At 55.9% G+C, this 12,237-nt stretch overlaps 2 protein-coding genes across 3 annotated transcripts in view; one reads left to right on the forward strand and one right to left on the reverse strand.

Moving 5' to 3' along the window:
- TG (thyroglobulin) overlaps positions 1 to 12,237 on the forward strand; it is a 200,486-nt gene that overhangs the window by 126,202 nt on the left and 62,047 nt on the right. The window lies entirely within an intron of this gene.
- The window catches only part of SLA (Src like adaptor), a 74,236-nt gene that overhangs the window by 7,737 nt on the left and 54,262 nt on the right, over positions 1 to 12,237 (reverse strand). For both annotated transcript variants that reach the window (XM_036031440.1, XM_028533894.2), the window contains 3 exons: positions 4,805 to 4,904; positions 3,897 to 3,983; positions 687 to 790 (listed from right to left, as the gene is read on the reverse strand). In XM_036031440.1, coding sequence (XP_035887333.1) covers positions 687 to 790; positions 3,897 to 3,983; positions 4,805 to 4,904 — 291 coding nt within the window. The remainder of the gene's footprint in view (positions 1 to 686; positions 791 to 3,896; positions 3,984 to 4,804; positions 4,905 to 12,237) is intronic.

Below are 12,237 nucleotides of genomic sequence, written 5' to 3' on the forward strand. Positions count from 1 at the left end.
CTTAGAGGGAGGAGGTGACTTCTCCATAATTCATGCAGCCGAAACTAGAATTAGGGACCCTTGCTCTGAGCACGGCAAAGCCCCGCCCTGACATTTGTGCTGAATCACTTCGTGTGTAGGATGTAAGGAAATTACAGTGATAAAGACCAGGGTGAGTACACGAGAGTCTGTATCTGCTTGTTCCGATTCTCGAAGATATCTGATTTCCCTGTTGGGCACAGAGGGAACTGGTACTGGGGTCTCCTGTGTAGCACGGCCGGCACAAATAGATTACACCTGAGTCGCTCCACCGCCTTCCAAGGGAGGGGTTTTCTTCCCATTTCACAGATAAGAAAACTGAGCTCAGGGAAGTCCGTGAGCCGCCCCAGTCCCAGAGCCTGAGAGCCCAGGCCAGGCCTAGTCCACAGCCACACCCTCTGCCCAGGTGCCACCTACACGGGCATCTGCTTTTCTTCTCAGTTGATGGGAGGAGTCGGCAGGGCCCGAAAGGGGTCCAGGTCCCCAGTACCTGGGTCCAGTCCCCCCGCTTTGATGGTGGCCTCCCTGGCGGTGTGCGGTCTGCCAGTAGCCCACCGCATGGGTTTGATCTGCGTGCCCCACGGGAGGAGGGGCGATGAGCCATTGGATGAGCGAGCCCAGCCTGCCTGTCCGACCCAAGCACGAGAAGCTGTGGTGGGGGCACTCACCTTTCTTGGTCTCACTCTCTCTGATCATGAAGGAGCCGATCTTCGTGTCAGGCAGCTGCAGCAGCTCCTCGGCCTTGTCTCTGCCCAGCCCCTCGAACAGCCAGCTGGGGAGTAGGAAGACGGCCATGAGTGCGCGGGGCAAACCCTCCCCACAAAAGACAGGAGGGTTCGGAAATCAAGACAGAGGGCCAGTTCATGTGAAACTGTTGGGATTGAAAAGTCGAGGGCGATGGACTCTTCACTAGTTCATTCATTCATACTTCTAATCTTTCAAATCAAACTCCTTAGTACCTACTGCATGTCAGGTATTGCACTGAGTAATGAGGACACAGAGATGCATCAAACAGCCTTTCTGCCCCGGCTGGTGTGGCTCAGTGGACTGAGTGCCGGCCTGCAAACCGCAGGGTCGCCCGTTTGATTCCCAGTCAGGGCACAGGCCTGGGTTGCAAGCTAGGTCCCCAGTAGGGGATGCACGAGAGGCAACCATACATGGCTGTTTCTCTCCCTCCCTTCCCCTCTCTCTAAAAAAAAGAGACACAAAACAAAAAACAGCTTTCTTATCTCCTTTCTCAGATGCCACCTGGACTGGGCCTGCTCTGTACTAGGTAATCCGTGAGCATTCTAAAACTCGATAAGGTGCCTGTTTGGTAGTTCCCCGGGTGTCTCTCTCCCTTCCAGTCTAGCTACCCAGCCCCTTCCTCACTGCCCCATGAGGGCAGGGGCTCTGGCTGTGCATTGGGGTTCCATTTTTATGTCCAGGTCATCGAGCTTGGTATACATTTGTGAATGAATAAATGGACACAAGAAAGAAAGAAAGAAAGAAATGGTGGTGCCTCATTTCATCAACATAACAAGCACCATCTGACATTCGTTGTGTTTCCTCCTTGCCTTTTTTTTCCCCAACCTATTTTAAATACAGTTCTCATTGCTGTGTGCGGTCACGTGTGTTTCTTGCTTTTTTCACTTAAAAGCCGCCGTAGAGCGGGACCCGGCGTGCCCGTGGAGCGCGCCCCCGCCGCAGGAGGGCCGGCGCTGCGGGTGTGTGTCGGGGGCAGAGCTCCGTGCACCAGGCAGTCCGTGTTCCCAGCGGACGCGCCCTCGCTCACGCTGCAGAGCAGGCCTGGCCGGGCCTCCGTGTGGGAGGAAATGCTTTGTTAGCAGCTGGCGGCGGTGCACTCAGACCATTTGTACATCCTTTTTTTCTTTTTCTAACTGCTTGCTGTGTTTCGGTGAACAGACCCTGGCTTTTAATCGGAGGATCAGAATTAATGTGGTAAACATTAATACTCTGCTGTTTCTCAGCCTCTCACATCCCCCATGGCACTCAAGCTGGCCACCGACGGGGCCGGCTGGGTGCCGCCGAAGCACCGCGTGTGTGAGGACGCACAGACCTGACACCGGGTCCTGTTCATCTATGTACTGGGCTTCTGTTGTCAATAGGCCAAATAGCTTAACTGCTCCTTAGTTCTGCAGAATGGTTTAGTCCAACTATTTTAGTTGAGGTGACATTCATCCTTTCAAGTCCTGACATGAAATCCCACTAACAAAAATGAAGACAGTCACAGTAGGCACGTGCGCCTAGGAAGCATGGGCCATGTACCGTGTTCAGCACTTGGAAACTAACCCTCTTATCCATGCAGTAAGCCAAGTGTATTATCATCTCTCTCTCGCTGATGAGGTTACTGAGGGTCAGAGCGATGGCTTTGTCCAAGTTCCTCTGTGTCAGCACCCGCTAGAGCTGGAACCGGAACGTGTTTTTCTGGGACATCCCATTTCATAACCAGTGGACTGCACTGCCTCTCTGCCTGTGCAATGTTTTAGGGACATTTAGTGCATCGACTAGACTGGAAGCTCCATGCCATCGTGACTACATCTCAGTCGTCTGGCTTCCTCGCCAGCCCCCGGTCCTGGCCGCACTCAGCACCTCAGCCTCAGTGTGAAGGTGTTGAGGCAGGTTGGCTCAACAAATGAATGGATCGGTGACACCGAGGGTCGAGGAGAGTCACGTGACTCGCCTCTCTTGTAGAACACAACTCTGGGGGCAGCTGCTGCCCCGTTTCTGCTCACCCTCGTCCTCCTGAGCATGGGAAAGGCTGTGGCAGTCGTAACCCAAACCAGGAACGCCACACGCAGGTGCGCTGAATCACGCGCTGCGCGGTGTTCGGCCTTCTGCCCCTGCAGAGCCGCGTGTGGCGTGCGGGTCCTTCTCCGAATCCAGTTACTTCTGGGCCCTCCAAATACAAACAGTCCTTCCTTCTTTCCTTCTTCTTCCTTCTTTCCTTCTTCATTTCCTTCCTTCCTTCCTCCCTCCCTGGTGTGCACGTCATGGCCAACGTCTGACCTTGGTAGCTTGACAGATGTGGAGACGGTGGCTCGGGAGGTCATGTAACTTTTCCAAAACTCTTGTGTGGAAGTCAGGGGGCAGAGCCACACACACCCCAGCCCGGGGGTGCTGGCCTCCACAGCCACCCTCCAGGCGGCGAGGCCTCCCCCACACAACCGCAGGGCAAAGCGGTGTGCGTGGTTCCTCATCCTCCATGCCTGATTTTTTTTTTAAGTCTCTCCTTTTCTGCTCGATTCTCCGTTTGTCAAGTTGGATACGTAGCGTTTCTGGTGCTCAGTGTCCGTTGCATATGATTTGATAAGAACGTGGCGGATGGGTGCCGAGTGCTTACTCCGGTGCCAGGCGTTGTTCCAAGAATTGTCCGTGCACTATTACCCCATCTCCTCTTCCTAACGACCCTACGCTTCGGTCACACCGCTCTGTATTGCTGTTTCTATAATTCTGTGCTGTGATCGCTAGCAGACGGGCAAGGAAAGGAAGCTGATGCACCATCTTGCACGTCCTGCCTACCGTCACAGCCAGTGAGGGATGGAGGCGGGACTGGAGCCGGGGCAGGCTGACTGGGCCATTGGACCGACTGCATCCCTGTTTTTCCTGGGTGCTAACTGCCATGCGCCAGGAACGCCAAGTTAGAGCTGAAAGGCCTACCCCCCTTGGTCCTACTGAAGGGGCCACTGAGTTTTAGACAGTGGGAGGGGCTGGCCCAAGACGGCACCCTTCCCCATGAACCGTACTGAGATAGAAATGACTTTCTCAAACCAATGCCTTCCTTTCCCCTCCAGCAGGCTGGGATCCCTCTGTGTACACGCACGAGTCATTAGCACAAATACCACGCTGTATTGATGGCCCTTGAGACCTGTACTCACCCGTGGTAAACTCTGGCCACGCATATCCCAGGAATGTAACTCTCCCGGCCAGTGCTGAGGGAGATGGCTTTCCACCAGCCCCCTTCGCTGCAAGAACGAGAACAGGCAGGAAACCGTCACAGCTAAGTAGCAACATGAATGAATGAATGAATGAATGAATACACAGAATAACCAGGTTGAACCTGGGGTGCATTGGAACGTTACTTTTTAAAGATCTATCATTGGCCAAGTTGCCCAAGATTTCTCCATAGGAAGATTTAGTTTTTAAGTACACCCCACCCCCATTCCACACTAAGTAGGAAATCTTCCCACGTGCTGGCGACAGCCCCCAGAGACCAGCAGCAGATGCTTCCAGCTGATGTCCCACAACTGGAGGCTTTTAAGAAATAAGTGTGTGCTTGTACTGATTCATACCCTGTGATCAAGACAGTTTCACATGCCCGTGTCCAAGTAGACTTAAATAGAAGGGGATTCGAACCCCGGTTTGCTCTGCAGCGTATTTCGATTCAGGGAGAGACAGCGGGACGGAAGGCAATGCTGTTCGTTTACCAGGAGCACTTTCTCAGACCCCCGGGTCCTTCTTCCCCGGTCTGCACTGGTGACTGACACCAGCACCCCATGCGCAGTGGGGGATGCGGCTGATGTGAGAGGCAGAGTTTGGATCACGAAGGATCGATTTCAGTTGTCACCCAGTTGGCAGTGGGGAGCCACTGACGGCTTCAGGACGCTGGCAGCGTTGAGGGGGATAAAGCCATAGGGACCTCTGCATGGGCCAAATGCCTCCCCTCGCACTAGGGCAGGGCCCGTGTGGGATTGGACAGCTACAGCTGAAACCTGCCCATCCCCTCCCTGCAAATGGAGTTCATCCTCCTGGAGAGTATTGTACAAGTCTGTGGAAGCCGACTCACTCAGAAATCACGCGCAGTTTCTCTCCGCGGCGGAATATTGGGGGGCTGATGTCAGGAGACGGGTAGTCACTCAGCACGGCCAGGTAGTCGCTGTCCAGTCCTGGGGACACAGGGACAATCGGTATTCTTTTTCACAAGGAGCTCAAAGGGGGGTCCTGGGAGGGGCGGCTGCAAAGACGAGTCCCTCCTGGGAACTTTGCAGCTAGAGACGACCGACTTATTCTGAGACGGCAGTTTGTACAGTAGGCCCTCCTCTCTTCTGGGATGGGGGCGCCTGCGGGGTCCCTGTGGGTCAGGCCTGCCTCGGCCCTGGTGGTCTCATCTGAGCAGAGGGACCCAGCGGTCCGTGGGCTGCAGGCACAAGACCTGCCTCAGGGTCCACCCCCGTGTCTACTGACTCGTGCGACCTCGGTCAAGTCCCCCAAGGCCCACCAGACCCGGTCTCTCAGCCTTGAAGCGGGGCTGATGACACCCCACTCCAGGGTCCTTATGAGATGAGATGGACATGTGTGGTGCCACCTTGTCAACAACAAGGGGCTCTGAAAACACCCCTTCTTAGTGTCACTGCCCTGGGTGCCCCCTGTGGGCCTCGAGGGCCTCACACGGATAACATCATGGGTGTTGGAGGTCAGGCTACCTGAGCTCCGAGGGCCCATCAGACCCTGGAAACTGACTCTGAATCTCAATGAAGCACCTCTTCCTCCTAGAACCTAAGGCACCACGTTGGGGATCTATTTAACAGAGACTTCAGGGGCGGGGGTGAGAGAAAACTTCAGTGCTTTTCATCATTGAAAGTTACTGTATATCGAAAGTAACTCTGGTGAGGTTCTGAGAAGGAAAGTGCCCGCCTTCCCAGACACGAGCACAGCTCGCCGTGCAGGAGAGAAGCGGCGATAAGATAGGGATCAGTTTCTCGTCCTCGAGCCAAGGGCTCGTCTCGCAGCCTTAGTGATTTGCTCTAATTCCGGTGCATTGGATTCAGGGTGACACTGGGGCACCTTACAAACCATCAAGTACAGTAATTGTTTGCTGTCCCCCCATCGTTGGCTGGGCAGCCGAGCTCAGAATTTTGGGTGACATTTGTTCATTCATTGACCATTATTCACTGAGCGCCTCCCCTCGGCCACGCATGATGGACACAGGGCTCCCTGCTCTGATGGAGCCCATGTTCTAGACCCTTCTGAAGAGTACACAAGTGATGGGAAGAGGGGCCCTTCCCTGCCCCGTTCACCCAGCAACACCTGGAGAGCCCAGCACTCGGGCACGGCAGCCTCGGTGGCCCCTACAGGCCACTTTCTATGACCCAGTCTCCCCCAGGCAGGCCGGCCAAGTCAAAGGAGAGCTTAAGGACTGGGACGAGTAAGAAAGGGGAATGAGGCCTTTTCGACATAGGATTTGTTTATCAGCCGACACATGAGTGAGTCACTTGGGGAAACTGAGTTGCAGAGAGGGAACCGTCGCCGGGTGGGCGATGGAAACCAAAAGTGATTCACGGGGGCAGTGGTCATGGAAAGGGGTCCCTCCCTGAGCCTGTGGGGAGACCCCCCTCACGTTCTGCATTGCCGAATTAACAAAAGGGGTCCTTCTGGGTGTGTAGCTCAGACTCCACCCCAGAAATCAGAGGCAGCGCTGATGAGTGTGTATGAGTGAGTGTGTGTGTGTGTGAGTGTGTGTGTGTGTGTTGGGCTTGAAGGCAGAAGCCCTGAGTTCTAACAAGAGGTGGGTCCAGACTTGGTGGGGCATGAAGCGTATGTAAATTTGGATGTCCTCTCTGAGAAAAAGAATGTGAAGTTGCAAATACAGAGTGTGGGACAGGCCCCAGAGAGGCGCCCTGCCAGGGAGGGGGCCTAATGTACACGGGTTGTGCGGCTCCCCAGCCACTCTGCCCCGAGCCGGAGGCTGACTTTTCCAGCCTGAGTGTGGCCGCGTCCTTCCGCACGTGGGCCTGGGTTAGTCTGGGAAAGGAGGGTTTGGAAACAGCCTTCGAGGTGGAAATCGGGACAAACAGCCCCATCTGTGGGCAGCCCCCCTGTGGACTGCTTCCGGAGCAGAGCAACAGGCACTTCCATCTCCACTGGTTGGTCCCTGCATCCTCAGGGCTTGTGCCCTCGGCCCAGGACCCGTCGGGCCCTTCCCTCTCTCATTCCTCCCACCTCCATTCCTCCCACCTCAGGGTCTCCTCCCGGAGGGCAGGCTTTCCTTCCTGCTAGACCCCTCGCGCCCCCTGCCACCCCGGCTTTTCCCTGGAGCCGTTACTCCAGGTCAGGCCATAGTTTTGAGTTTCTGTGACTGTCAGCGGCATGACCGTGAAGCTGAGGAGCAGCTGTCTGGTGGCCCCGGGCCCAGCACCGGGCCCAGCACTGTGCCCGCACCATCAAGGATGCTCGAGGCAGTGGGGAGAGGTGCCAGTGCTCCTGGGTCCTTCCTAGCTGCCACGGTTGGTAAAGCAAGCAGGAGAAGCACCCCTGGCGTGCGGCAGGCGGCGTGGGGAGCGGGTCGTCTCAGAACCGGCCCCTGGAAAAAACGAGTGTGGACAGGAGAGCCGCTGCGGGTGGCATCTGGGCCCCTAAGGGAGCCTCGGCCTCGAGCGTGCGTCTGTGGACCGGCCGTGGCTTTGATCTCCGACTCCAGAGTGAGACTGTGAAACAGAGCAGCCGTCTTTCCTAACGTCAGAGCCAAAAACTAGCAGAAACAAAAACAAAAGCAAAACCCCGCGACAAAAACAATGGTTCCAAGGGTGGGTGGTGAAGAGGCAGGCTCCAGGGGCTGGAGTGTTTCAATTTCGCAATAGCAAAGGTGAGTTTCCTGTGGAATTTCCCGTAATAACAAGGTGTTTATAGTTAATAGCGCCTAAACATCAATCAGATAAGTCTTTCACCGGGGCTTTTGCTTCAACGTAAGCACCGCCTTCACGTGGCCCTTTGCACGAGATCAGGCCCACTGTCACCTTGTCACCAGTGTCAGGAAAACAGACAGACGGGGAGAAGACACTGGGATTTGTTAGCAGTTCTGAAGGAAGGGCGGCCCTCCCACAGGCCGTGGGTGGCGGGACCCCACCTAAGTCATCCCTGAGCTTTGGCCCCCGCAGCACAACACACACTGAGGTATGCTTGTCAGGGTCCAGTGTATTGTCACACGTTCCTGGAGCCCCCGGCATTGGACTTGAACCAGATCAGTGGGTGACCTGGAGGAGCGCTGGGGAAGCTGCAGGAATTATTGTGGATGGCAGATAAGGCAACACACGAAGTGACGAAATATGTGCCAGGAATGAAAAGAGAAACCCAGAGAGGATTTTCAGAAGAGAGAGTGGGCTTTGGAATCAATCAGACCTGCCTTAGATCCCACCTCCGCCACTTAATAGCTCTGCGATTTGGGAAGAGGTTTATTTTTAACTAATCTGAGCTTGATCTCTTTATGTATAACAATGGGAAACATCAAAACGGCCTCGAATGGGCTGGTTGGGACCAGCAGGCGTCCGGAGCCCACCTCGGTCAGCGTGCCTCCCACCCCAGCACCATTCATGTGCCATAGGGCGGGTTACCATTCCCCAGTCCCGGACCCACTGCAGCCACGGCAGCCCGCATTCTCAAAAGCCTCTTAGTCACGTACGTTTGAAAATACTCTTATCTGCTAAAAACAAACTCCATGTGGTGAGAACAGAAGACGAAATTCAAAACACTGAATATCTGCTGATAGCTTAGCTCAAAAATGAGTCAGACCGAACAAAATGTACAAAAGTGTAAAAATAGAAGACGGATCCAAAAAAGGAAGGAAACCCAGGCAGAACTCACCAGCCACAGATATTACGAGGTCAAAGATGAGAGCCCCCTCCCTTTTTACAGCATTATTATTTCTTGGAGCATTGTCACTATTTCTTTTGAGACGCTGGAAACCTTTTAGTAGGTCTCGTGTGCAATCACCCAGCAAACACAGGCGTTCATTAGGGAACGTCTATTCTTGCTTAAAGGCTGAAGAAACCAAGGCTGGGGGAGTTTGAGTAACACGTCCAGGAGAGAGTATGGAGATTTCTAAATCGATGGTCATGTCACAAAGCCACACGGCTCTCCTTGGCGCTGAATTACCAGGCTCCCCCCAGTTAACACTTGATCCTTGACAAGTCAGGACAAAGGCTAGGTTAAATGAGGCGTCAGAACTGGCACAGCGGCTCGGGGGAGTCGGGGGGCAAGGACGGAAGGCCAGCGATTTCAGCTTCTGCTCGTGCCTCCCTTGGGTCACGCCCGAGCTCATGGCCTCCCGAGGGCTCAAAGCAGGCCCTACTTTTTGTAGCTTTCCCAGGAAACACACGCACATACGACTGACCAATCAGACAGGGCTGGGCAGGCTGGCCTGGGGAAGGTCCAGCCCAACAGGCCACCACAGAGCACGGCCTGCGCCTCAGTTTCCTCAACTGCGAAGTGGAGAGGATAAAGGTGTTGATCTGCTGCGGCCGTCGTGAGAACTAAGTCTTGCTGTGGGTAAAGCACCTGGCGTCGTGTCTAGAGCGCTCTGGGCCACAAGTAACTGATCATCCCTGATTCGCAAGCGAGGACAGAGAACCCGGCAGAGACAACCGCGGAATCCCGTCTCTCGCTGGGTGTTTGTGTAAGGGCCTCACTGAAAGCTAGGTCCATGGTCTGCAGGCTTAGGGGTTTGAGGTGCACTGGCGGCTTGCCAGCCATTAAGTGTGCTGGTCCCGCCCACCGTCACTGGATTCTGATGAGCAGGCCTGGAGTGGGGCCTGGGAATCTGCATTTGATGGCTTCCCAGGGGAGCTGAGGCTAGGCTCTGAGGACCACTCCCTGAGATGTGCCAGGCTGAGTCTGAGACTTCCCTGCCCCCGTCTTCCTCCCCAGAACCCCGCCCACCCCTTTTTCCACAAGGGCAGTGCCCTTGAGGCTATGTAAATACACTGCTTAGCATGTTTCCATCCTTGTGCAGAAGGGGGTCCGCACAGCAATGGCTGGGGTGGCGGCTCCCCCCGCCACCCCATCAGGGAGGCCTCACTTTAGGTCGGGTCATGTAAGGGTGAGAATGGACCAGGGGTACAAGACCCCAGTGACGTGACTAAACTCTCTCTTTATAAGACAGACATGCTTGGTCTCCCCGAGACACGGGCATTCCCTAGGTTCCAGGCTGGACTGCCTGTGTCTGATGCAAAGCAGGCGTCTGGAGCATGCGTAGAACGGTAGGGGAAAACGAGCTGTTCGGGATGCTGGCAAACACGCATGGAGTTCTCCATTGTACGGCTTCATAGTTTTGTGAGGGGATGGCCTTCTCAGACGCAGCCCCATGCATGCAGAGAACCCCAAGTGGAGTTGGAAAAACAGGCTTCCACTCACATTTGTCAGCGAGCTCCCTTGTGCCGTGCTCTGGCCCATGAGGGAGGGATCATTCTGATGTCAGAGAGCTGAGTCCTGCCTCCCACAGGCCGAGTGACTTGCCTAAGGCCCCACGGCTTCCGGGGCACAGTACCAGCAGCTCCACAAGGTCATTGGCCTCTGAGGCCTGCCCTATTTCTGCAAGTTCTGCTACCTCTTTGACTACTGTGATGTCAGTCTCTGGGAACTAGACCAACCAGGAATGTTCCAGGAAGCTCAGTTTAGGAGAAGAGTTACAGTTCGGGTTTGAGGGGACAACGAGCTCCTGAAAGCTTGGAAAATTTGTCTGTCTTAAAAGTCTACTGGTTGGCCTTCCGAGGGGCTTTTGGCGCTTAACTCTCTGTTGCTCCTGCTCATGGCGAGGAGGCCCCGAATGTGGGGGGGACTGAAGCAGCAGCCCCTCGCGCCCCCTCCGGGCACCTGAGACTAACCAGGTGAATAGGCACCTGGGTGAGCTGAGGAGGTGCGTGTTCCGTGAAAGGCCGAGCCTTTTGCTTCATTTGGATAAAGGCTAATGAATGCAGCACCAACGGTGCCACGTTCTTCTCCCTCATCCCCGTAGGTGTCAGAGAAAAGAGGAAATCGAGTAAGGGCTGATCACAAGGGGAACTTTTGAGGGGTGGGGGATGGAAAAGCCACCCGCCGGCCCTTGATGTGGTTGCCTGGATTACAGACCGGGTCTGACCTGGGGAATTCTCTACCGGGGGGGTGGAGGGGTGGGGAGACCCCTCTGCCTCCTCTCTCGAGGTGACCTCCCACCCACACAGTGGAAAAAGAGAAACTTACTTCATGACGATTTGCATGTAAAAACTAAAGGCAAATGAGCGAGTGTTGGAGGTCTGTGTTTTCATGGGGGTTGCTCAGGCATGCAGACCCCCTTGGCCCCAGTGTGAGAGGCGACAACGAGAAACGGGTTTGCTGGGCGGGAGCCCACTGAGCATGCCCGGGCCCTCGGCATCACCGTGTCGGTTTTCTAGCAGTGGCCGTGACCTGGGAGGGAGCGTGGCTTGAGCGGGTTTGGAGAAGTTGGGAGGAGGGGCCGGGCTTTCTCCCAGCCGTGGCGGGCTTGGCAGCTCCGCACAGCCCTGAGCTCTGCGTGGGAGGCAGGGGCCCCCTGCTCGTCAGAGGCCCCGGGGGCACATACTCTGCTCCGCCGCGTCTCACGGCTCTAGCTCCTCTGTCCCAGGAGCTCTTCCTTTCCCCTCTTTCACTGGGGTGGGGGCAGTTACTGGGCTAGAAAGGGGGGCCACTCCTAGTGCCTGCAGCTGACACGGGCGGGGAGCAGGGTGGCGGGGTCCCCCTATACCCCCATGGGGACGTCTGAGGGGCCGTGAGGCCCAGCAGAGCCTGGCTGTCTGCATTTTGGAAAAAGTGAGAAGGCTGCCTCTTTAGGGGCCACGGAGGTCATGGAGTGAGCAGCAGGAAGGGGCAGGGCGGGAACCTGGCTCTGTCCACTCCCGCACTGAGCCGCGGCCTGGCAGGCGCTCCGGTGAACATCTGTGCCTGGGGCCGTGGCACACGGGGCGTGGGGGGTTAGGCGTGGTCACCTCTGTGAGCAGAGGGAAGCCAGGCCCTGAGTGCTGTGCTAAGAAAGGGAGGAGGGAATGTCCTAAGGTGTCCTAGTGACTCAGCCCGGGGACATCGGTGGATCACCTGGCCTCCTGGCCACCCCTTCCCAACAACCTAGAGGACCCATACAGTGTGTGCCCCAGCGCCATGCCTGCCAAATAAAGCCAGGCTGTTGGAAGCGATCGGCACCGTGAACCCAGAGCATGGTGGATCTTACTCCGGGCCATCCTCTCCTGCTCGCTGGTGTCCCGTCCCAGCTCTCCGGCCGGCCCCCGAAGGACTGTCGCTTCGGGGGTCTCGCTCCACCTGGCATCTCTGGGAAAGGCTGACCTTTGTCATCACTGATGAACCTGGGACATTGTGCCCTCCCTGAGAACGCCTGACCCTTGTGACCCTACCCACGGAACACAGAGTTTCTTTGTTTTCCGGGAGATTTCCTAGGTCTAGCGTCTGACTTTGTCAAGTCACATCACCACGAAAGCCCGA

The sequence above is a fragment of the Phyllostomus discolor genome, chromosome 7 (assembly GCF_004126475.2).
Source record: "Phyllostomus discolor isolate MPI-MPIP mPhyDis1 chromosome 7, mPhyDis1.pri.v3, whole genome shotgun sequence".
NCBI lineage: Eukaryota > Metazoa > Chordata > Mammalia > Chiroptera > Phyllostomidae > Phyllostomus > Phyllostomus discolor.